The sequence below is a fragment of the Salminus brasiliensis genome, chromosome 14, assembly GCF_030463535.1.
Source record: "Salminus brasiliensis chromosome 14, fSalBra1.hap2, whole genome shotgun sequence".
NCBI classification, from domain to species: Eukaryota; Metazoa; Chordata; class Actinopteri; order Characiformes; family Bryconidae; genus Salminus; species Salminus brasiliensis.
In genome coordinates this window covers 33,476,517-33,502,161 of record NC_132891.1, presented here as the reverse complement: position 1 = coordinate 33,502,161, position 25,645 = coordinate 33,476,517, and the positions used below count along the sequence as shown (strand labels likewise).

At 47.3% G+C, this 25,645-nt stretch overlaps 1 protein-coding gene across 1 annotated transcript in view; it reads right to left on the bottom strand.

Moving 5' to 3' along the window:
• The window catches only part of utrn (utrophin), a 266,197-nt gene that overhangs the window by 207,388 nt on the left and 33,164 nt on the right, over positions 1-25,645 (bottom strand). Inside the window, exons 6-26 of the mRNA XM_072696066.1 lie at positions 25,348-25,440; positions 24,436-24,608; positions 23,760-23,875; positions 22,010-22,167; positions 14,879-15,091; positions 12,865-13,046; positions 12,600-12,750; positions 11,473-11,592; positions 11,120-11,221; positions 10,594-10,701; positions 9,112-9,291; positions 7,394-7,572; positions 7,055-7,160; positions 6,132-6,219; positions 5,765-6,012; positions 5,145-5,325; positions 3,494-3,621; positions 2,178-2,318; positions 1,220-1,318; positions 819-974; positions 498-668 (exon numbers count right to left, since the gene is read on the bottom strand). Of these exons, the coding sequence (XP_072552167.1) occupies positions 498-668; positions 819-974; positions 1,220-1,318; positions 2,178-2,318; positions 3,494-3,621; positions 5,145-5,325; positions 5,765-6,012; positions 6,132-6,219; positions 7,055-7,160; positions 7,394-7,572; positions 9,112-9,291; positions 10,594-10,701; positions 11,120-11,221; positions 11,473-11,592; positions 12,600-12,750; positions 12,865-13,046; positions 14,879-15,091; positions 22,010-22,167; positions 23,760-23,875; positions 24,436-24,608; positions 25,348-25,440 (3,093 nt within the window). The remainder of the gene's footprint in view (positions 1-497; positions 669-818; positions 975-1,219; positions 1,319-2,177; positions 2,319-3,493; positions 3,622-5,144; positions 5,326-5,764; positions 6,013-6,131; positions 6,220-7,054; positions 7,161-7,393; positions 7,573-9,111; positions 9,292-10,593; positions 10,702-11,119; positions 11,222-11,472; positions 11,593-12,599; positions 12,751-12,864; positions 13,047-14,878; positions 15,092-22,009; positions 22,168-23,759; positions 23,876-24,435; positions 24,609-25,347; positions 25,441-25,645) is intronic.

Here is a 25,645-nt window from a genome sequence, read left to right as displayed (position 1 = left end):
GGATGCCCACCAGGGTCAGTAATCGGACCAGGAGGGGTTAACCATGGGCCCCATCTAGGTTGTATACTGCACAATGGCCCTAGATGGGACCTATGTGAGATTAGTTAGGGTGGTCCTAATTTGGAAAGCCCGAATAGGTCCCAGTAACCATGCATGTGCACACCCACTCAGAGCACACGTGGAACCCACCTAGCCCACGTTTCATCCATGGGAGCCCCACATGAGCATGTTGGCTGGGGTATTGTTGTTTTGTATTACAGCTATGGCCTAATGGTTACACAATTGGGCTTGGAATCAGCAGGTTGCTGGTTCAATCCCTTGGACCGGCAGGAAGTAGGAGGGGGGGCAGGGCTCCCCTCTCCTTTAACCTTCAAGGCTTAGTTGTCCTTGAGCAAGGCAGCTAACCCCCAAACTGCTCCCTGAGCATTGAGCTGGCGGCCCAGGACTCAGGGTTGTGGGTTCTCACCCCAATTCACTAGTGTGCGAATGCACAGTACCTTCATCTCCTGCAAAGCCTCCTCCAGCTCCTCCGGGCTCTTGTACTCAAAGTCTCTCATGAGGAACTCCTCGTCCACCTGCGTCATCCACTCTCGCATCTCCGCCAGGTCCTTCCTCAGGTTCAGCGCCCTCTCCTGACTTTCACTGACTCGCTCCTGCTGCCTCAGCAACTGCTCAACCAAGTTTGTGAAGGTGAACAAATGAGGTCATGCACTGCCTGGACACAGCTGTCCACCAGCAAAGCGCTGGACAGCACCAGTGATTGACATGTTATGGGCAGAAGTGAAAGTACAGCCATGACAGGCCATGCTCGTCCTCACCTGTTTGCTGAACGTCTCCCAACGTTTCTGTCGCTCCACTAGCTCCTGCTGCCCCCAGGTGGTTAGTCCTGGTACTGGACTCTGCTGGACTGCTGCCACATTCTCTCCCATCTGTTTCAAAGAAGACTCCACGGCCTCCATCTCTCCCACATACTCCTACGAAGATGCAGAGGATGAAATGTAACATCCACGCCTTTACGTGTAGCTGGTGAGTCAGGGCATACTTAACGCCTGAAGACAAGAAAGCTATAATGCTAACCCCACCAGTTAGCATTATTAGACCCCACCACTTAGCAATCTTGCAACTGGTAAAGAACCGTTACATCAAGTGAAGGTTCTTTAGACCTCAAAGGTTCTTCACACTGCATTACCAACATCCTTCTCAGGGTTTGACTACTGACCTTGTATTTGCCAAGTTCCTCCTGTAGCTTCCCTGTAGAGTCCCTGGACAGAAGCTCCTGTACAGCATCTAGCCATCGGGTCACCTCCTGACTTTGGACCTGCACACAGCGAGGACACATTAATACAAACCTACAATATGACCCTAGCGGTCTAACACACTACCACTGTGGCCCGGCGGGTCGTGAGTTCGAATCCCGAGCCATGTTGCTTTGCCATCAGCGGTCGGAGTCAGAGGGAGCACAACTGGCCGTGCTCTCTCTGGGTGGCTCTGTCCCCTCATCACTCTTAAAGCGACGTTGGCCGGCACAGGTTAGCGGACCCGGCACTTTCCACAAAGCGTGTCGGCTGCACGGCGATGCTGCATTTTGGCAGCAGTTGGAAAAGAGGCGCTGGGTGGCTTCGCTCCATGTATTGGAGAAGACAAGTCTTCTTCAAGTGTTTACCATGCTAGTGTTGGGAGCAGTGCTAGGGGGCGCTAGAGTTAGTGGGTTAATTGGCAGCACCAAATTGGGAGTAAATCGGGGGAAAATTTGAGGTTTTAATGAATAAATAAATAAATAAATAAATAAATAAATAAATAAATGGGGTAATAAATTTGGTAGAAATGTATAAATTAATGTGAAAAAGAGTTATCAAAGTAAATGAAAAAATATATAAATGAGTATATTAATTAAATATAAAATTCAGCAATTGTTTTGTAAATATTCTGTAAACTTTACACAAAAATCTGGAAGACATATCAGGAAAAAATCAGGAAACAAATTTATAAAGAAAGGTGAGAAATCCATCAAAGAGGAATATTTATAAATAATAAATGATATCATTTTATTTGAGTAGTGATAACAGTCCTATTCGTGTGGGGCTTTACACATTATAAATCAAAATAAATAAGTGGATTTTTTTCTTTTTGCTTATTAATGTTAAATGTTCATTGCATTTAATATACACAATGCTCACCTGCATGTCCTTCATGCTACCCAGAATGCACTGTAGCATGCCAAGCTGGTCAGCGGCAGAGATGGAGAGCTGAGCCCAGCGCTGGAGTTTAGCTGGGTCGGATACAGCTTGCTGCTGCTGCTCTATCTCTGCACAAATAACCTACAGGACACAAATTCACTGGTCAGGAGATTGACTCAGGGCGCAGTACCACAGTCAGACCTGCAGATGGCAGACAGACACTTCTAACCCAGACTTCTAAAGAAAAGGAGTGATGAAGTGCCTGGTCAGCATGTGCCACGTCAAGCCTGGTACTGCCAAGAGCCCGCCAAACACCCACCGTCCCACCCATAGTGCAATTAACACAGTTACAGTGATCAGTGGAGGGTATGGATGGAAAAACGTGCTGGATAAATTACAGAGGCTGCACCTCTGTGTGGTCTGTGTGGACAAGAGGGGGAGAGAGCGAGAGCGCGAGAGAGAGCGCGAGAGGCAGAGCTAAAGAGAACATGAGAGTGTGTGAGAGTGAGAAAGAGGGAGACAAAGCATGATCGAGCTTAAGGGAGAGCAAGAGTGAGCTAAAAAGAGCGCGAGAGCGCAATCGTGAGAGAAAGTGCAAGACAGTGTAAAAGAGCACGAGCAAAAGTGAGCTAAAGACAGAGCAAAAGAAAATGTAAGAGCGAGAGAAAGCACAAGACTGAGAGATGCGCGCAAGAGAGCGCGAGAGCGGTGTAGAGAGCGCGAGAGAGTTTGAGCGAAAAAGAATGCGCAATAGAGAGTGAGAGCAAGAGAAAGCAAGCTAACGAGAGAGCAAGGGAAAAATGTACGGGCGAGAGAAAGCATGAGCGCGAGAGAGTGATAGCAGTCTGAAGAGAGAGCGAGAGCAATGTAGAGAGAGCAAGAGAGAAACATAGAGTTCAAGAAAGAGAAAGCCAGAGAGTGCGCGAGAGCAAAGCACGAGAGTAAAAGAGGCGCGAGAGCAAGCTGATAAGAAAGCAAACGTGATCGGGAGCGTGAGTGCAAGAGAGCACAAGCTAAAGTGAGCTAAAGAGAAAGCAAAAAAAACAAATGTGAGCGTGAGAGACGCGAGAGTGAACTAAAACACGAGGGCAACGAGTGAGTGAGTGAGGAACAGCACAAGAAAATGAGCGAGAGAAAGCGAGTGGGCGCGAGAGAGAAATAGAGAAAGCGAGCCGGGTTGTGCAAACTTCCGCACGACTTCCTTCCTCCTTCTCACATCCGTTCCCTTCCTGACGATCCGGCTCTCCAGGGCGTTTAGAAAAGAACAGAGGACCCCAGAGGATCGACTCCGGCTCCCTTTACAGCCCAACACACACCTGAGCTTTGTCCACGGCCTCTTCAGTGGTCGGTGTGTCAGTGATGCTGGCTGTGAGATCTGCGAGCCTGGCCTCCAGCTCTGCCCGAACATCACTCTGCTGCTCGTCCTGCTGCAGCCTGCTCTCAGCTGGGACACAGAAAGAGACATTTCAGCTGCTCCCAACACAAATCTGCAACCGCAGTGACAAGCTATGGCCACACGAGGGCGCTGAAGTCTAACAAGTCGCTACATGTAACAGAAAAGCAGATAACATAATACACCATACGGAAAAGTATTGGGACACCTGCTCATTCACTGCTACTTTCGAAATCAAGGGTATTAAAAAGAGCCGATCCTGCTTGGAAGAAGGCTTTCTACTAATTTTTGAAGGTAGAGCATTGCTGTGAGGATTTGATTGCATTCAGTGACAAGAGCTGCATTAGTGAGGTCAGGATGTTGGATGATGATCACCACTCCACCTCATCATCCCCAACTCATCCCAAAAGTATTGGATGGAGCTCCATCATCCATCATTCCAGAGAACACAGTTCTCCCACTGCTCCACAGCTCAATGCTGCTGGGGGGCTTTATACCCTCCTAGCCCACGCCTGGCATTAGGCAGCACAGTGCCAATAGGCTCTCATAGTAGATCTGCTCCAGAGAGGAGATGAAGGAGCAATGCTTAGGCCAGTGCCTTGGCACTGGGAACGGCCATGCATCAGAAAATACTGGAAGTCACATGATGTGTCACATGATTTGATTTTCTCCACATATATCCAGATGCACTATATGTCCAAAAAGTTTGTGGACACCTCTCTAAAGAATGCATTCGGCTACTTTAGGCTGCACTAGCTGCTGATACAGATGTGCAAATGCACACACACAGCTTTTCTAAGCATGAACCTATTGGCTAGAGGGGTATATAAAGAAAAGCAGTAGTGGAGGAGTTCCCTGGAATGATGAATGGTGCGCCATACAATACTTTTGGGACTTGACCTTACTGACGTAGCTCTTGTTCGCTGAATGCAATCAAATCCTCGCAGCAATGCTCCTCCTCCAAAATCTAGTAGAAAGCCTTCCTCTTCCCTGCACAGTAGAGACAGTTACTCCAACAAAAGCAGGACAGACTCTTTTTAATCCCCTTGATTTTGGGAGAAACCATGGATCGGCAATTGTCCCAATACTTTTGTCAATTTAGTGTGTCATGCAAAAAGGAGTACAGAACATTGAAAGCCTTACTTCCCACATTTCCAGCAGTTTACCAACTCGCACGCAGGGTCTATCTGCATAAGCACAAACCCAAAAGCCTTCTCCCAGGGGCCTCGCTGAATTTATGTTGACATCTAGGCCATAAACGGGGTCTCCTCCGCCCCATCCCTTGCTCTTGTGCCCCACATAGAGTCTAAACGACTCTACCCATGACCTCCTCACTGCAGCATCCCACAGGGTTCCAACATCCTGGCCTAACTAACGCTTTTGTCGCTAAATGCAATCAAATCCCAGCAGCAATGCCTTCCTCCCAGGACAGTAGAGACACAGCTACTCCAACAAAAGCCAGTCAATGAGCAGGTGTCCCAATACTTTTGTCCATGTTGAGTATATTTACGATTTAGGGTCTTTAGGGTCAATGATTTCAAATGTTCTCATTTCTTGGAGAACAACGACTTTACCTGCGCTGATCTCCTGCTCTCGCGCCTTCAGAAGCTCAATGACCTGTTTCTGGCGGGATGCCAGGCTGGCTGCGCTGGTTTTGATGGTGGTGGGGGCGCTGGACTCCAAGGCTAGAGAGACCGCCTGGGCTGTCAGGTCCTCAAGGCGAGGAGTCAGAGCCAGCAGCCCTGCCAACTGAGCCTAGAGCGAGTGAACACACACACACACACACACACACACACACACACACACACACACACACACACACACACACACACACATTTTTTTTAACTGGGAAAACTGATCGTGGACCAGCACCTGAGGATAAGTACACAAATATACAGGACACTAGTAAAAAGGACTGTGATGAAATAAGGAAACAATTATGTGTCGCTGCTGTCGCAAAAAAACTGTCGCGCATTTTTGCAGTTTCATTTTTTGACTTAATCGGAACCTGCCGGTTGTTCTGTACACCGTGTCCACATTTCACGATGACCGGGCCACTAGAAACGCTCCAAAATGACCTGGAATAAAAGCTGCACTGAACACTCAGCAGGTTTTTCCCTTCTCCTGTAAAGTCTCCATTTTTAGAGATACAAAGCCGATACTGGAACTGCTGCTTGTGTCCTGTTCCACTGACCTGGCAGTCGTCTCGGAGCGTGTGCAGAGCCGGCCGGTCCGCTCTGGCCCGGAGCCCGGCCGTGCGGCTCAGCCAGGTCTCTGCGTCAGCCACAGCACGATCCAGAGTCTGCAGCTCGGAGGAGAAGGCAGCAACCTGCTCCAAAAGCTCAGCACGCTCCTGCAGATCCTTCAGCAACTTCTGGCAGAACTCCCACTCGGACCGAACAGAACCGACAGCAGAGCAGGACTGAGCGGAGGAGAGGCCCTCTGCAGGCCGAGAAGGAGCAGAAAAGAGAACGGGGAATTATTCTACTAAGGGCCGCGGATCAGCTGGGGTAAGTACACAACAATGGGGCAGGCTGGAGGCGCCGCCCACGGTTCCTTACCCTTCTCTAACTGTTCCGTCAACTTCTCTCCTCGGTCAGTCACTTCTTTCACCTGCTGTCCTCGGCCTCGGAGCTCCCCATCCAGCACCTGGAAAGAGCAGGAAAAAGGTTATTAAGCCCTGAGCCAATCAGAGTGCTTCTCCAGTTCAACGCTGAGCCAATCAGGGTGTTTCTCCAGTTCAACGCTGAGCCAATCAGGGTGTTTCTCCAGTTCAACGCTGAGCCAATCAGGGTGTTTCTCCAGTTCAACGCTGAGCCAATCAGGGAGTTTCTCCAGTTCAACGCTGAGCCAATCAGACCGTTTCTCCAGTTCGACCCAAAGCTAATCAGACCGTTTCTCCAGTGTGACCCAAAGCTAATCAGACCGTTTCTCCAGTGTGACCCAAAGCTAATCAGACAGTTTCTCCAGTGTGACCCAAAGCTAATCAGACCGTTTCTCCAGTTCGACCCAAAGCTAATCAGACGGTTTCTCCAGTTCGACCCAAAGCTAATCAGACAGTTTCTCCAGTGTGACCCAAAGCTAATCAGACAGTTTCTCCAGTGTGACCCAAAGCTAATCAGACCGTTTCTCCAGTGTGACCCAAAGCTAATCAGACCGTTTCTCCAGTGTGACCCAAAGCTAATCAGACCGTTTCTCCAGTGTGACCCAAAGCTAATCAGACCGTTTCTCCAGTGTGACCCAAAGCTAATCAGACCGTTTCTCCAGTTCGACCCAAAGCTAATCAGACGGTTTCTCCAGTTCGACCCAAAGCTAATCAGACCCAAAGCTAATCAGACCATTTCTCCAGGTTGACTCGTCTCACCAGTCTGGGTTTAGTTGGGCTTTGGAATAAGAATCTAGGCGTCGTGACTCACAGCTTTGTAAAGCTCATGTCTGATGGTCAGCAGTTGGACAGTCGGGTCACTGCAGTGTTTTATTTTACCTGAAGTTTTTTCTTTAGGTCAGGTGGCTCTGCAGAGGTCAGTGCTTGTGCTGAATTCTTCCATGTGGCCAACCAGGACAGGAGCTGAGGAATGTCAGTGTCCACACTATGTAACACACACACACACACACACACACACATTAAACATGAAGTAACCACTGAGGTCATTGAAACAATCGGAAACAGAGAACCTGTTGATTCTGTTTGGAAATCTAATTCTGTAATTAAATACGTAATTGAGTAATTACACTTGGAAGCAACTTCAGCACTAAAGGTTCTAAGGGTTCTAAGGGTTCTAGGGTGGGTTAACAGCAAGCGTATCAGTGCGTGGGTTCTTACAGCCTCCTCAGTTCCGTGTCTGTGTCGAGGTGTCGTCTCTTTGGCGGGGCTGGCGGTGGAATCTCTTGGTCACTGCTGGTCACCGTGTGCTCGAAGCGCTCCACCACCGTGCTGACGGTCTCCATGACGACCCGCTCCTGCACCTGAGGCATCCCGGCAACAGTCACCGCCAGGGTAACCTTGGTGACGAGACAGAAGGATGGATCTCTTTTAAAAGACAGACTTGGACAAGGACAAGAGGGACAGGGACAAGAAGTCCGAACCTGCCCGTGCACAAGTGCGAGCGAGCGAGCGAGAGAGAGAGCGCGAGAGCAAGAGCGCGAGCATGAGAGTGCGAGAGAAAGAGCAAGAGAGAGAGATAGAGTGCTATACGTGTGCCAGGGTGAGGGTGACGGGTTGGGGCGATGGATGACAGAATTCCAGGGAGAGGCTGTTTCCATGGTGATTACCTTAAATTAGGGGCTTTGACAGAACACACAGGTGTGCAGACAGAGCTCAGGTGTGTGTGTGTGTGTGTGTGACAGAGAGAGAGAGAGAGAGAGAGAGAGAGAGAGAGAGAGATGTAACTAGAGCCAACTGTGCAGTAGGAGTCGTTGTGGTCATCTAAGTACACAGCAAACGTCACATGGTCTGTGTTCGTCTATGGGCGGAGTCTCTGAGGCTGGGACCTCTGACCATGCCGTTATCTTAAAGGGGTCGTTCGCCAAGAAATCTAATAAACATGATCGATCGCCCCCTCAGATGTAATCAATGAGCCAATACATATTTGATATTCTGAGGAGTGCTTCTTCAGTTTAGAGCGGGAGATGCTAGGCTAATGTTGCTAACAAACACTGGCTTCAGACTGTCACCGATCTCAACTCTCTAAATACTTGCTCAAACTTTCCATTACGGGATTGTAAAATCTATTTAAAAGCTACAAAGGAAAGCTAGAAATGCTGCAACGGACACGGATTGAGCTTATTTAAACATTTAAGGCACAGCTATAGGCGCGGCTACTGGACAAAAGTATTGGGACACCTGCTTGTTCAACAGTTCATCCTGCTTTTGTAGGAGTAGCTGTGTCTCTACTGTCAGGGAAGAAGGCTTTCTAAGATTTTGGAGGAGGAGCATTAATGTGAGAATTTGATTGATGTTGGATGATGATCACCACCCCACCTCATCATCCATAACCCCTCCAGCTCATCTCAAAAGTACTGAATGATGATGGAGCACCATCATCACTCCAGAGAACACTGCTTGGGGGGCTTTATACCCACCCCAATGGTGCCAATAGGTCCTGTTATTCTATTGGCAGTACGTCTACAGGGAATAGACAAGCTGAGTGTGTCAGCAAAGTAGTCCAATGCATTCATTAAAAGGGGTGTCCACATACTTTTGACATAAAGTTGCGCATAAAGTTGATATTTTGCCAATGATTTGCCTGTGCAACACGAGGCTGGCCGAGAGATGTTATTGGTGATCATCCAAGTTCAGTGTTCGTTAGCGACATTAGCCTAGCAACGCCATACTGAGCTAAAGAAGCAGCACACATCAGATACCAAACGTGTCAACATGTGAAACCATTGGAAAACACCAGAAACGGGCCGAATCAATGTCCAATGACCACATCAATGCTAAAGTAGCCCCCAGTGAACCCCCCCTGGTCATCACCACGGGATGCAAAGGTCTGTCTCTGATAAGCAAGGGCAAACAAACAGTGTGTATGTGTGGGTCACCTGGTTGGAGCAGTCCTCCAGTCTCTGGACCAGGTTGTCCCAGCGCTGAGTCAGCTCCTCTGTGTCGGCCTCGATGCGCTGGCCGGCCTCGGGGCTCTTCAGCAGGAGGGTTACGTCTTGACCCGCTTCGGACAGAGCGCCCAGCACCCGCCTCTTCTGGGCCATGTCCTCCTTCAGGTTCTGGCGAAGGGGTCAGGAGACAGCACAGCACAGATCAATGCAGCAGTAGCTGCGATATGGTAACTTCAAGAGCCTGTGCGAAGCTAGAAGAACCAAAGCTTGAGGGGCCCCAAGTTTGGAGGGCCCAAGCTATGGAGACTGCTTTCTCTAGAGTGACGGAGCTCCGTCCAATGCCTTTGTGAAGAAGGTTGCTTCTTAGTTTTATGGGTTTTTTGGGTTCAGCACTGGAGCTAATGGAAGCTTATCGCCACCAGTTCCACTACATGTCCAAAAGTTTTCAGACACCTGCTCTAATTAGTGTATTTAAACACTAATTACCGCTGCAACCGGTTGCTGAGCTAATGGAAGCTCCAAAACTATTCGGACGCATTCATCAACTGCTGAAACGGTCTACATAATCTCCAGAGAACAACCACTGATCACCAGGATGAGACGCTATGACAACCACACATGAGCCTGGTCACCATGCCTGACGCCAAGCACCCGCTAGAGGGGTGTAAAGCCCCCCAGCACTGTGCGATGGAGACTGCGTTCTCTGGACTGATGAGGCTCCATCCAATACTGCTGTAAAGAAGGTTGCCTTCTTTAGTACTAGAGCTAATGGACGCTTATAGCCATTTATAATTATACTTATAATTCCACTACATAAAGTTCCAAAAGTATTCGGACACTTCCTCTAATTCAGATACTTGCTGAAACAGCCGAAATAATCTCCAGAGAAAAGCACTGATCAACAGAATTGGACACTATGGTGCAACCACACACAAGCCTAAGGTTGCCTACGCCCAATGCCAAGCACCAGCTAGAGAGGTGTGAAGCCCCCCAGCATCAGGCTGTGGAGCCTCCATCTAATATACATGGGATGAGTTAGAGCGGCACTGGTGGTCCGGAACCAATACACAACATCAGCACCTGACCTCACTCATGCTCTGGTGGCTGAAATCAATCAAATATCCATGCAGCAATGTTTCAGTAGCCTTCTTAGAAGGGTAGAAGCTCCTACTTCACTATAACTTGCTATTATTACCCTGAATTTCGGAAGAAAACTGCGTCAGCAATAAGTAACGGCATGCTTTCTGACACCGCCCGTACAGCTCGGTCATCTTTTTTTGCTGAACTGGCGCTTTAAGGACAGGAAATCACCATCTGATAGACCCCGCTGAGGAACTCCATCAGAAAGGAAACCCAGCTTTTAATATCACGCATCCGATCTAACGAGCTAATCAGCTGCCGTCCTTCAGAGCACACCCAGAACAGAAAGGAAATGCTACCGGTGGCTAACGTCCGGATCAGGCTACTCACCGCTAGTCTCCGAACATTAGTGTTTAGTTCAGCGGGGTCCTTGAAATCGCCGGTCTGCGCTTCACTCAGAGCGTTCTCCTTCTCCGTAAGCCACGCCCTGAACAAGTTCTGAAAACACAGCAGAGACGTACAGTGTGTGTAGTTTAGTTACACTTATGCAAATTCTTTAAAAAAATATTATCTTTTTAAATGTATTTTAAAATATTTCGACTGTAAAAACACAAAGTAACATGAGAAAAACAATAAAACAAATTTTTAGATTTGTGTTGCTGCGGCTCAGAATGATTTACCACTCTACCTGAATTCTGCAGAAATGTTAATAAGCCGCTCTAGTTGTCCTTTAACCCACAGCAGCATTTTCGTTTAGGCTTTGGTAAAGCTGCGACATGAAAGTGCTTGTGAAACCCAAGACCCTGACTGGACTGAGAACTACTGGACTAAACAAGCAGATGGAAGTGCTGAGGTGGTCATACACACACACACACACACACACACACACACACACACCAAAAAAAAAGCTCCTGACCTGGTCGTCCAGAAGCTGCTGCCACACCAGTAGGACATCTTCCAGCTTACTCCAGCGTTCCTCGGTCCAGCGGCAAACAGCAGCCCAGCGCTCTCCCAGAGACTGCAGGAGACAGGAGAGAAGATACGGATGTACGGACAAATTTTTCACACGGGATCTTCTAAACGCTCAGGGCCGGATTTGGGCCAGACCAAAACTCTGAGGGTAGGGTAGTTCTTCAGGAGCAGGGCTGAAGACCACTGTCCTGTTTTTCCTCCTGACCTCCTGAGCCACTCCCTAACCGACAGTCCGGTAGAATGGCTGGGCTGTGTCTGCAAAGGCTGGACCCTTAACCTCTGGGGGATTTTTCATACCTGCAGCTGGTCCTCCAGCGCAGCAGTGGCGCTCTCTCCACTGTTCTCATCCACTACCACCACCATGTGAGTCAGAGAATTCACCTTCACCTGCTCGGACTCCAGGTCGTTCTGCAGCGCCTGAGCATGAACACATGAGCATGAAAAGTCAACACAGGGGAGAGAAGCCATAGGCTAAAATTTACACTTGCATAGTTACTTTACAAACAATGTAAAATTCAGAACTCTCAATTTTAATATTGTGTAAAATATTAATGCAACATTTCAACCACAGAATTCTCAATAATCCTGACGAATTGTGTGAAATAATGTATTTTTAACTACATAAATCTCAATTTTGTAAAATATTACTTAAATGTAAATTAGAGAAATCTCAATTTTATAAAATATTACAAAAATCAAAAAAAAATATTACTGAAAACTAAAACTAGAGAATTCTCAATAATCATATGTGTATTTGTGTAAAATATTAATGTCAAACTTAAACTGCAGAAATGTCAAGAATCTTGTAAAATTAGTAAAATGTAAACTAGAGACAATTCTCCATAATCTTGTCAAATTATGTGAAATATTAATGTAAAACTAAAACCTGAGAATTCTCCATAATTTTCAAATGTTGTGTAAAATATGAATGTAAAATGTAAATAATAATCTTGTAAAATTGTGTAAAATAATGTGAGTTTACAGTTTTACATTGTTTAGCAAATAGCAAATTGTGTAAATAAAATGTAAACCAAAGAATTCAGAAACCTGGTCCAACTTTGTAAAATATGAATGTTAAATATATACTCGAGAATTCTTAACTTTTGTAAAAAATTGTCTAAATGAACAGTATGAAATTCAAACTAGCAATTTTTAGTAATAGAAAATATTTGAATAAACTAACACTTTTCTCAATAACAAAAAAATGTGTAAATTAATAATGTTCTTTGCTGCTTGAGTGTTCGCATTCAAGGAAAATCAGAGAAAGCAGTAAATGGATACTAAACAATCCAAAAACACTCAAAAATAAATAAATAAATAAATAAATAAATACAAATTGATGGCCTCCTGGCCTAAAATTCACACGGTTTAAAATCGGCTTCAAGTCCCCATCACTTATCTGACCAATCGGAAGGCTCTCGTACCTTGTGCTGCTCTATCTGGGCCACATATCCCTCCATATTGCCCGCCATCGGCTCCGTCTCCATTTTCCGGATCCGCCCCTCGGTCTGCAGCAGCCAATCGGAGAGCTGCTGGAGTTGCTGCTGCTGGAGGTCCATGAGAACCTCGTGAAGTCTGGAAAAAAAAGCAAGAGACACTGGGTTTATGTTCATATCCTTAAAAGCTTACATTGGGAAGTGCGTGTGTGTGTGTGTGTGTGCGCGCGAGAGAGAGAGAAAGTGTGTATACTTGGCCTGGCGGTCCATGCTGGCCACTCGGAGGTTCTCCCAGCGGGAGTTCAGGAGGCCCATCTGAAGTCGAATCTCCTCTTCCTCGTCCTCACTCAGGTTGCCCTGGGCGATCAGCTGGTTCCCCGCCTGTAGCACGTTACCCACACTGCTCTGGTGCGCAGTGAGCTCCATCATAAATGCCTGCAGCAAGACAGGGACGTGTGTGTGTGTGTGGGGGGGGGGGGGGGGGGGGACAAATACCAAACACCATGACAACCCATAACCATAACAACACAGCCCTTCCCCATCAGTCACATGGTAATTTTGGGTTCAGAAGGCCTACAGCAACTTTTCACTGCGGCGAAGACGCCGTGGAGACCCCACCAAGACCCCACCAAGCCCAGTGATGTGGGCTGGTATAGTTAACGGAAGAGTCAGTGACAGCGTTTATTCACCGTTATGTGGTATTATACACTATGTGTCCAAATGTTTGTGGACACCCCTTTTAATAAATGCATGCAGCTACTTAAAGTTGCACCCATTATAATTAATAAAAACTGGTGTCTATCTGTATTGCTTATAGAAACACAAAGATCAGATCGAATCGGATCGGAATTGGCTGACAGTCAGCATTAAGAGACTCGGATCGGAATTGGCTGATAGTCAGCATTACAAGACTCGGATCAGATCAGATCAGAATTGGCTGACAGTCAGCATTACAAGACTCGGATCGGAATTGACTGATAGTCAGCATTACAAGACTCGGATCAGATCAGATCAGAATTGGCTGACAGTCAGCATTACAAGACTCGGATCGGAATTGACTGATAGTCAGCATTACAAGACTCGGATCAGATCGGAATTAGCTGATAGTCAGCATTACAAGACTCGGATCAGATCAGATCGGAATTAGCTGATAGCCAGCATTACAAGACTCGGATCAGATCAGATCAGAATTGGCTGACAGTCAGCATTAAGAGACTCGGATCAGATCAGATCGGAATTGGCTGACAGTCAGCATTAAGAGACTCGGATCGGAATTAGCTGATAGTCAGCATTACAAGACTCGGATCGGATCAGATCGGAATTGGCTGGCAGTCAGCATTAAGAGACTCAGATCGGATCGGTGGGACATCCCTACCAAACAGGACTCCAGGAAATGGATCGCATATATAATCTTGGCTTGGTCCAGTTTTTCAGACCAGCCAAGAACACAGCTGGGCTGTTCCTGCGTCCATGTAAACCCAGATCGGACATTTAGAAGGTGCCCTCTGTGCTGCTGAGAGAGTGTTGCTTCTAGAAAAGCCCATTCTTCAGGGGATTAGCCGGGAGTTGTTTGTTTGACCTGCTTTCAAAACGACCCGAATAGCTCACATCAGCGCCCACCTTACGGACAGGAATGTAAACCTCAACACCGCCCCCCTCCGCAATCCCACCCTCAGACACCCCTCTCTATCAGACTGTTCCAAAAGCTGCTCTGCTCTGCTCTGTGGAATTCCTCCCATTCCATGCATGTTCAGACCATGTTCTCCAAGTGGAGAGGAGGAGGGAGTTTTGGAGGGAGGCTCCAAATTCCTTCTGGACAGACAAGGTGGTGTTTACAGACCAAACTGTGACAAGGTGACCTCTGCTCGTCCTGAGGCCTGGTGGCCGTCAAGCTCTTCCATTCACACCCACGGTTCTTGTTGTGTTCGGTGGAGCCTTCGTTTGACGTGACCTTGGTTTCAGTATCAGTTTAAAAACAAAATCATCCACAGAACTTTATCTGGAACATCTGAGATCAGTCAGATTGCTCACAGCATTTAAAAGGGGTAGCGATTCGTTAGAAGCTCATTTGCATGTTGCAGGTTTCCGTAAGCTCAATATGGCAATGGCCACCATCACCATAACAACAACATCCAGCTATGCACTATATGGATGCAGCAAAGTAATAGAAGAGGCAGGGCAACCGGCAAGCTTAGGGCCTACAAGAGCCATTAAACACCACCTGGCATGGAGAACCCCATCTCACAACTGTGGCATGTTCTCCGTACCTCATGCGTGTGGAACTGGTCCTTAACCTCCTCCACGTCGTCCGACACGTCGTCCTGGATGTGGAGCGCGTCCTCGGCAGAGAGCAGCCAGGTCAGCACCTCCTCCAGAGTGACCTGATAGGCTTCCAGATCCAGCTCTTCTCCTCCTTCCATCTCCACCTCCGTCACCGTGCTCGGGGTGCTGGCTGCCTCCTCCACCTCGGCACCCAACCCCTGCAGGGCAAGAGGGAGGATGATGAAGGTTAATAAAAGCAATGATCAATCAATCAAAGACAGCGGGAGTTCATAGAGGAGAACCAAACTTCAGGACATTTTCAGGAGGTTGTGGATTTGCTTGGTGGTTGCTATGGTATTACTGAGTGGTTGTGAAGGAGATGCTTAGTGGTGGTGTGGTGGTTGATATGGTGTCTCAAGTGGTTGCCAGCCTGACAAAGTTTGGGATTTGGTGGGTTGATTAGTAGTAATGAGAAAAGTGTGCATTGGGTGTTTTTTGCTAAGTGGTTACCATGGTGTTGCTAGATGATTGCTGTTGTATTGCTTAGTGATTGCTAGAAGGATGCTATGGTATACAAGGCGGTTGCTTGGTATTTGCTAGATGGTTGCCATGGTATTGCTGATTGGAAAGGGATGGTTGCTATGGTACTTTTAGGGTGATGCTATGTAATCATAGGTGGTTGCTAAGTAATGAGAAAGTTCGGCATTGGGTGGTTTTTCAAGGTGCTTGCATAGTCTTGCTAAGTGGTTGCTATGGAGTCACTTGGTGGTTGCTATGGATTATTTTTGTTAGGTGGTTGCTATGGTATTGCTAAACTGAAAGTGGCGGTTGCTCCATTATTGTAAGGGAGTTCTTAGAGTGTTGCTAAGTGGTTGATATGGAGTTGCTATAGATTATTTTTGCTAAGTGGTTGCAATGGGGTTGCTAGGTGGAATGTGCCGGTAGCTCTGGTATTGTTAGGGAGTTGTTAGAGTGTTGCTAAGTCGTTTCTATGGAGTTGCTACTGATTATTTTTTGCAGTTTTGATTCTGATTATTGATTATATTAAGTGGTTGCAATGGGGTGGCTAGGTGGTTGCTATGGTATATTAGGTGGTTACTGTGGTGTTGCTAAATGGATGCTCTGGTATTGTTAGGGAGTTGTTACAGTGTTGCTAAATGGTTGCTATGGAGTTGCTATAGATTATTTTTTGTTAGGTGGTTACAAGGGTGTTGCTAGGTAAAGGTCATGGTATTGCTAAATGGAAAGTGGTGGTTGCTCTGGTACTGTTGGGGAGTTGTTAGAGTGTTGCTAAATGGTTACTATGGAGTTGCTACAGATTCTTTTTGCTAGGTGGTTACTACGGTATGTTTAAGGGGTTGTTAGGGTGTTGCTAGCATGACTTTTAGAAACTGACCAGGCCCTAACAGGTAGATTAGCAGTAATCTGCTCATAAAATCCGGGTGACCGAACCGTAGGGCTGTTTGGAGACCCAGTGACTTTCGGTCACGCAGCCTCCCTCGATTACAGGAAGCAAATCAGCCCTGAAATCAGTCCTAAACCACAGCTGGCGACTAAAAAAAGGCTGATTTGCATACTAGTGCACAAAGAGAAATGCAGACAGGAAAAAAAGCAAATCAGGAAACACTTGAGGCTAAGGGGGGCAGAGCTTTGGGCCAATGAAAACAGTAATCAGAGCCACGGGGTCGACTCCAATCAAAACACACAGCCTTTGTCCTCAGCCAATCAGCCTTCGGCCAAGATTTCGCATTGGAGTCAGTCAGCTATGCGTAAAATTGCATACCAGATATAACGCAGCCGCATTCCCAGGCAGTCAGGAGGAGATCACACCCATAAACCGCCCGGCCTCTTCCAGCACAGCACTGAGATATCCGCAAACACCCAGTCCTGAACCAGCAGCAGGAGAGTGCGTGTGCACGTGTGACTGTACCAGCAGCAGGTTTTTCCTCATGGCATGAATGCCATTGTGTTTAATGACCACTGAAATGTGATGGAGGAAAACACACCCCTGCTCTGCCCTTCTAAATGACCATGACTACAGAGCCCCACCCAGTGCTTCTGGGAAGAGGGTTAATGGCAGTTAGAAGATCACAGGCTGACACTCCAGCCAACGCAGGGAGACCAGGGAGAGAAGGTCGAGGAAAGCTACTTCATTATTTTTGCCAGGTGGTTGCTATGGTATGCTAGGTGGTTGCCATGGTGTTGCTAAATGGAAAGTGGCGGTTGCTCCGGTATTGTTAGGGAGTTCTTAGAGTGTTGCTAAGTGGTTGATCTGGAGTTGCTATAGATTATTTTTGCCAGGTGGTTGCTATGGTATGCTAGGTGGTTGCCATGGTAATGCTAAATGGAAAGTGGCGGTTGCTCCGGTATTGTTAGGGAGTTCTTAGAGTGTTGCCACGTGGTTGATCTGGAGTTGCTATAGATTATTTTTGCCAGGTGGTTGCTGTGGTATACTAGGTGGTTGCCATGGTATTGTTAAATGGAAAGTGGCGGTTGCTCCGGTATTGTTAGGGAGTTCTTAAGAGTGTTGCCACGTGGTTGATCTGGAGTTGCTATAGATTATTTTTGCCAGGTGGTTGCTGTGGTATACTAGGTGGTTGCCATGGTATTGCTAAATGGAAAGTGGCAGTTGCTCTGGTATTGTTGCCAAGTTGTTGCTATGAAGTTTATATAGGTTATTATAGGTTTATATAGGTTATTTTTGTTATGAGTTGCTACTGATTCTTTTTGCTAAGTGGTTGCAATGGGGTTGCTAGGTGGATGCCATGGTGTTGCTAAATGGAAAGTGGCGGTTGCTAAGGTATTGTTAGTCCGGCAGTCTAGAACCAAGGGGCTAGAGGTCACGCCTTATTTTCCAGTATCAATACTGAAACTTGTGGAATCTGATGATTCCAATATTGCATAAATACTTCACAAATCTCCCTAGGTGGTTGCTATGCTACATCAGGTGGTTCCAATGGGGTTGCTAGGATGTTTCTAGGCATTTGCTAGGCAGTTGCAAATCTATCCCAGGTGGTTGCTATAGTGTCTCAAGGGTTACAATGTCCCACCAGCACATCACCTCCAAGAACTGACCATTTACTTGCAGCCAAATATTTGGATCCCACCTCTTGACGTTTTAACGTCTGGTTTTGGTTCCCTGAAGAACCTTGCGAAGATAGCTAGGTGTAAAGGTTCCTCCGTCCTGTGGAGGTTCCTTAACCCCTTCCGTAAGCCCACACTGCAGTTCTTCAGCTTCATAACTACTTTACTGGCGTAATTAACATTGAGCAGTTTTATAGGCCCTAAAACAGAGCCTTGAGGGACTCCACAAGATACGCTAACTTAAATGGCTGCCAAATACCTCTGCGGTTTTCGTATTAGGATCAATAAATGCATAATTCACCTGGAGATCAAAGGATTGAACTCACTCAAACTCATTTACATAATCCCTCTAAAGAACCAGCCATTCACAGGGTTCTGCCGGGACCCAAAAGGCTTCATGTAGGCGATCCTGCAGCCACTAAAACCCGCTCAGAGGTGAACGACACTCGGGTTACTCCGCAGGCATGTGATGACTTTATACAGCCTCATAAACACGGTGTCATCGCAGACAGGTGCATGCCTGCACACACCCCTTTACAGGTATACACGAGGCCGTGCTGACAGGCAGGACCGGCCTGTCTGCGTTCAAAAACAGGACGAGCCTCAGATTTTTCACGCGGAGCTCGAGAAATGCAAATCACCACCCTGAATCAGATTCTCCAAGAAAGCGCCCTTGTTGTGCGTCGAGCCACCCAGAATGCCCTCATCCGGCAGAAAAGGTCATCAACTCCAAATATTCACTGGCATTTTGGAGCAGAAACCCACACGGCCAACAGAGCTTTGTTCATTCAGTGTGTGTGTGTAGATGTGTGTGTGTAGATGTGTGTGTGTAGATGTGTGTGTGTGTGCATATGAAAGACAGACAGCGTGTTCTATTAGAGGCTAGAAGGGCATAACACCTCAGGCATTTGGGCTGTGGAGCGCTGGAACTGTAGTGATGGCGCTCCAGAACTAGGCTAATCATTCATCATCAGCACCTGACACCCTCGTCTGGCTAAATGCAATCAAACGGTCATTGCAACGATGTTCCAAGATCCGGCGTGAAGCCTTCTCAGAAGACCACGTTGACTGAATAAATATATCGTCAATATATCTCCAGATTGGAAACTTTACAGGAGAAGGAAAAAAACGGCTCAACTTTCAATAGAAGTCAATGGAGAAACATTTCAGTCCAAGGCATTCTGGAGCATTTCTATTGGTCCAATCGTTATGAATTTTAAACACAATGTAAAAAACAGACTAACAATTTGAATGGTGCACAAAAGTGAAAACGTATTTTTTTTTTTTTTTTTTTTTTTTTTACACTGACGACAGTACAAGAGACTGTGGGTGTTTTTAGACCGGGCAAGCGCGCAAGACCGGTGTTGCCAGGCTTTATATATAAATATATATTAAAAAAAGCTGCGGCTTGGCCATGCATACCCTCCTAAATCACAAACACATGGCAGATGATGGTTCTCTCGTAAGCCTCTCCTCGACTCCCTGCTTATTCCCCTACTTGGAAACACCACGTATGGATTGTATGCAGGGGCTAAACAACAGCTCCCCACCATGCGGCTCATATTATGGTCTGTAAACATCGGTGAAAGCAGGCCAGTTTATGATGTCTCTAACACACACACACACACGCTTGACATTAATTGGTTACAGACCGGGCCGAGTGAGCTAATAAACCAAGTGGAGGAAATCATAAGGTCCTCTTTGTTCTTCCTCCCCCCCGTCCTCAGCGTATCTGCATGCTCTCTGAGCCAGAATCCTACGTTCCGATTGGCTGAGTAGACAACGACAGAAGTTTTTCCAGGACGGTCTCCAGCTGTCCCCCCTCCCCCCCACTTTCCTTTCCTTCCGCTGCAACCAAAGCTCAAACCACCAAAGAACGCAATGACGGATGGATTGTAGGTGAGCGTACCTCCAACTTCCTCCCTCCCTCCCTCCCTCCAAATGTAAGCGACCAGCCCAGCAATGTCTTAAAGGTGGCCTAGAACCTCCAACCCTGTTGTTCCTCCTACGCAATCGAAAGCCACCAAACCCCAAACGGTTCTTGCTCATTATACGCTAGGACAAAAGTATTGGGACACCTACAGGAGCTGTTGTGCCATCCTATTCTAAACCCATAGGCATTAATACGGAGCTCTGCAGTTATTGGAGGCTTTTCTGCACTATGCTCTGAGCTCTGCGCTCAGCCCTGACCCCGCTCTGTAACTTTACGTGCTCGGAGACTCGGAGGCTGAGCCGCTCTCTGTGGTTCCTGAACCCCTCTCACAGCTGATGGTGGAAGATTTCTAATGTGTGTAAGAAAGGTAGACCGCATGGCTGGACGATGGCTTGATTTTTTTTTTTTTTTATACACCTGTGGCAATGGGACTGAATGAAACACCAGAATTCAGTGATTAAGGGGTGTGTCCCAATACTTTTGTCCATAAAGTGTATTCACCACATACACCCAGGTACATACACCCAGCCCACTAGAGAACGCCATAGAAGGCTAAATGCAAAAAAGCTAATGGTCTAGCATTAGCCAGATGATGGCCTCAGAAGCAAGTCGTGCACCGCAGGGACGCCGGAGAAGCTAGAGCCGGGTGCTATGGGGAGTAGCCAATGACAGAAGTTTTTCCAGGGCGGTTCTCCTGCACCGGAAGTTCAAACCACTGAAGAACGCAATGACCGATGGATTGCAGGTGGGGAGATAGGGAAGCTGACAGCCAGCTAGCTGGCTGGGTGGGTGCGTGCTAGCTGGCTGGGTGGGTGCTTGGCTAAAAGCTAACCCTGACAACAATCTCTTCAGCTAGCTAACAGCTCACCGTGCCAGGAATGCTTACAACAAGCTCTTGTTACAGTCTTAAAAGCCATGTCTAAGGCTAGGCTAGGCCATGCCTATGCTAGGACATGTAGTTCCCAGTGTGTTGAATTCAGAGGTAAAATAACAGGGTGGTAAATAGGCTTGTAAAACTGCATCTAGGCATTTTTCATCCCGACCAAACATCTCACACTTACAGTTTATCCATCAATGTTGCTAAAAAAAAATACTTTCATTAAATGCATTAAAGTTCGATTCTGTAGCTTCTTAGCTTCCTGACACGGGAACCACCAGGCTAATGCCGCAAAAACTAGCGATCAGAGCGTACAGCCGCCGCTTAGCAGGGTGCTAACTGCAGGCCTAAAACATCACACACACACTTGCTTAAGTCTGGAGTCGTCCATCGTAGCACCAATAAAGCATGTCCCCGTCACACACCCCGGTCCTCCTGCCTCCCAGGCCTAGCCTCAGATTGTAGAATGACACCCCTACTGTTCCCCATCAGAAGCCCGGAGGAAATGATGCTAATTAGCCAAAAAGCTAAAGAGTCTTCATGCACTTCATGAGTCCTGGCTGACATTTGGACATCTGAGGGGGGCGTGAAGGGGTGTACTGCGTCAATCAGCCAATCAATCACCTGAGGTACACTCTCAGGGACCCACCACAGACGCCACACAGTCAAACAGCGCTGCCCTTTAACACTAGCATGCCAGCTTAGTGCCTCTTAGTGTAGCTGAACACTAGCGGGACAACAAGGGTGGGCCGAGTGAAAATGATGACTCAGTCTCACCGCTGGAAAAGAGAGGGAGTGTTACAGAAGGCTGGAGGGTCTATAAAGCACCCGTTTACCAAACGGACAGCCCACACGTACAGGCTCACTCACACCCCTCTGCAATAGCCTGTCGTCCTGCTCACAGCACCATAGGAACTACAAGCCCCTACACACCCCCGCCCGCCCCGCTTGACCTCGTTTCACATACAGTACACAGCAGCCACCGGTGTGTTTCTGGAGCCGTGGTCCGGACCTCTGAGGAGAACCATGTAGAGAAGCCACAGTCAGAAGCCACAGTCAGAAGCCACAGTCCAATTCAGTAGCATGGCCTGGCCAGTAATGCGTTCTGCTGGTTCTGCTCCCTGTAACGTCCCCATTGTTCCAAGTTCCTTCTCCAGCAGAAAACCAGTAGAACCAGCAGAAGTCAGTAGTGTAAGACGAACACTGGGGAGTGTGTGCTCTGAGAGTAAGCGGCGTGTTTACCTGTGAGCTCAGAGGCTGGCCTTCGTCCACTTTATACTTCCTGGGCAGCGTCTCCACTTCTCTAATGTCGTCCATGGTGACGTCGTTGGGCAGAACAGCGAACAGCGACGTCACGTACATGAGGATGGACTTTTTGTCAGGCAGCTGAACGGCCACATCTGAGAGAGAGAGAGAGAGAGAGGGAGAGAGAGAGGGAGTAAGAGAGGATATTGGAGGCAAAGAATATGTGCAAATGCATGCATACACACACACACACACACACACACACACACACAGACACAGACACAGACACAGCTTGTCTAGGCCCTGTAGAGAAGTGGTACTGCCAATACAATAGGACTCTACTGGCACCATGCTGTCTAATGCCAGGAGGAGTGGGCTAGAGGGGTATGAAGCCCCCCAGCAGCCCTGAGCTGTGGAGCAGTGGATGATGAACTGTGATGGATGATGGTGGAGATCCAACCAATATTTCTGGGATGAGTTGAGGAGTTGGGGATGATTAGGGATGATGAATGCAACGAAATCCTTACAGCAATGCTCCCCTATCCAAAATCTATCCCTGGACAGGATAATTGGATTTCGGAAGCAACAATGAACGAATGAGCAGGTGTCCCAATACTTTTGTCCCATATAGCATCTTTCAGTTTTTGACTTATTTGGAGTCTGGTAAGTTGGACGTTACATTTCATCTGAATTTCCTGATGAACGGACCAGTAGAAACGCTCCAAAATGACTCGGGACAAAAACCTTTTTCCATTGATTTCCATTAAAAGTTGGGAAGGTTTTTTCCCTCTCCTGTAAAGTTGCCATTTTTGAGATATGAGGATGCTGTGCCACAGCGACGCGATATACATGTACACATACACGCACAAAAAATATAAATAAATAAATAAATAAATAAATAAATAATGCACTGACACAGTCTTGTGCAAATGTATGGGCACCCCTGGTCAAATAAACATGTAGTTCTTGATTTCCCAAGAGAAACAGGTTTGTGATTTACTGCTTATTTGCTAAATTTAACTTTTTTTGGGGGGGGTAAATAAAAATAATTAAATGTATGGTTATGGCACATTACCATATGGCACGCTATGAAAATGTAGACCTGCTCAATCGTTTACATGTACAATTACCAGGACATGTCATTTCACCAGGGGTGCTCAAACCTTTGCACAAGCATGCACCCCTACAGAACAAGGGGGGTTACTTAGAAGGGACTGCAGCCACCTCTGGGTCAGATGTCAGGATGTCCATATTAAACTCCATCCTCAAGTTATTCACTAGTGTGTGTGTGTGTGTGTGTGTGTGTGTGTGTGTATGGAGGCCTTCTGATTGGTCATGCACTGTGTATGCTTGTATGCAAGATATTCCATGTAATCCAATCAGTTCCGTTCATTAGACGGGGCATGTGGAGGCAGGGGCGGAGTGCAGATTAGAAGATTTAGCGTTTCACACTGAAACTCTGAGAACTCAGAGCTTTGCTGTTGTCTTTCTCTACAGTTCTGAACTTCTTCACACACAAACTGTCCTATTCTGTCCTGTTAAAGCTTAGGTTGATTGCATCAGGCCTTTGGGGTCTGATGCAATCCTCTAGGTCTATAATCACTACACCATAGCTCATCAGCTCCACCATCGGTTTTGTAGCATCTGGAAAAGCCATTCACCCCATGTGAACATCTCCAGACCTTCTCCGGACCAGCTGAAATGGTCCTCGACGAGTTGGAACGAGGGTCTAAGTCTGAGATCTTACCCTCAGGGTCCAGCAGCTTCTCGATGCTGAGCTCGTTCTTGGCGAAGGTGAAGGCGTGCTCCAGTCTCTCCACCGGGGAAAGAGCCAGTATTTGCTCCCAGCTGAACGCCTGAGGCCTACAGAGAGCAGATGGAGAACGAAGGATGGAGTGTTAGAACAAGGCACTAGGCTGAGGTGAGCAATTCACAGAGAAAAAAAAATAAAATCCAGGACCGGAAACTGGAAGGCCCGGGCCCAAAGTCAGTTACTGTGAGAGCATGGCCAGGTGGCATTGTGCTCTCTCTGACTCCGGCTGCTGATGGCAAGTAGCACGACCCGGGACCATCACTGTGACCTTGAAGCTGCTGTGACAGTGTTGCTCAGAAGTAACCTGATGTCCCGTTTGTGCAATATTGTCCACCCCTACCCACAGATTCTACAACCACAAACAAGCCTGCAGGTCACAGACCTTTACACTGTGTGTGTGTGTGTGTGTGTGTTTCAAAAAGCGTCTCTTCTGGCTGATCGATGCGTGCCATTATTGTCCCAAGCATGCTGTGTAGCTCATGAACACACACTGTGATGATCTTTGACCCCATTGAAAATCTCACTGCCCTTTCCCAGGAGAACACAGCACCAGTAATGCAAACACACACACACACGCACACAAGCACACACACACACGTGTGTGTTTTACCTAAAGTGGTGTAGGATGGCGTTGAAGGCCAGTCCATCTGCCCAGCTGGTGGTGAAGTTGAGCACGTTGACGCAGTCATGGTTACGAGTGCAGTGCCTGACCCAGCTCAGCAGAGTCTTCTCACTGTTGGTCTGCTGCAGACTGGACATCACATCCTTCATGATGTCCTTAACCTGCGCTCACACACACACACACACACACACACACACACACACACACACACACACACACACACACAGAGTCAGTCAGACAATCACAGCTCTCTGGTCTTCTGTAACCCATAAGGAAATACATGTTTAAACACACTGTGTCCAAATGTTTGTGGACACCCTTTCTAATAAAGATATTCAGCTACTTTAAGTTGTGCCCATTGCTGACAGAGATGCACAAATGCACACACACACACATACTCAGCTTGTCTAGTCTCTGTAGAGAAGCACTGCCAATAGAATAATAGGACTCTCTGGCCAGGCATGGGCCAGAGGGGTATGAAGCCCCCCAGCAGCATTGAGCTGTGGAGCAGTGGAGGAACTGTGATTTTTATTATTTTATTATATTATATATTTATCTCTTTGATTTCAGAAGAAACAGTGCATGAGCAGGTGTCCCAATACTTTTGTCCCATTTAGCATGTGACATATCTGTAAAATCATATATCAGGGTTCCGTACAGGTAACTCCACATAGTGAGCTACACACTTAACGATGACCGCACATGCACACAACGTGTGTAAATGGACAGGTAAGCAGGTGGGCAGTGTGTGGACACAGATATGCTCAGGCAAACAAGCACAAAGGAGAGGGACGCTCTCAGTAGGAGTCAGAGTGTGTGTGTGTGTGTGTGTGTGTGTGTGTGTGTGTGTGTGTGTGTGTGTGTGTGTGTGTGTGTGTGTGTGTGTGTGTGTGTACTCACCTGCCAGTGCAGGATGATGCTCCAAATGAGCCCCAGCGTCAGTTTATGATTCCCATCGACGATGTCCGTCCCTCCGATGTTGACCAGCTCCACCTGCACGCAGAAAGAAAGCACCTTTAAGAACCTTTGAGAACCTTTTAGAACCCACCCTGACTTTAATAAGGGTCCTGTACGGGAGTTTTCTACAGGCTACGTTCAGGCTTGGTTGTGTCGGATGTCTGTGTATTTAGTACACAGCCAAATAAGCTCATTCCCCGTGTACATTTCAGAGCGCCACAGGGTGGAGGCCCACCGTAGC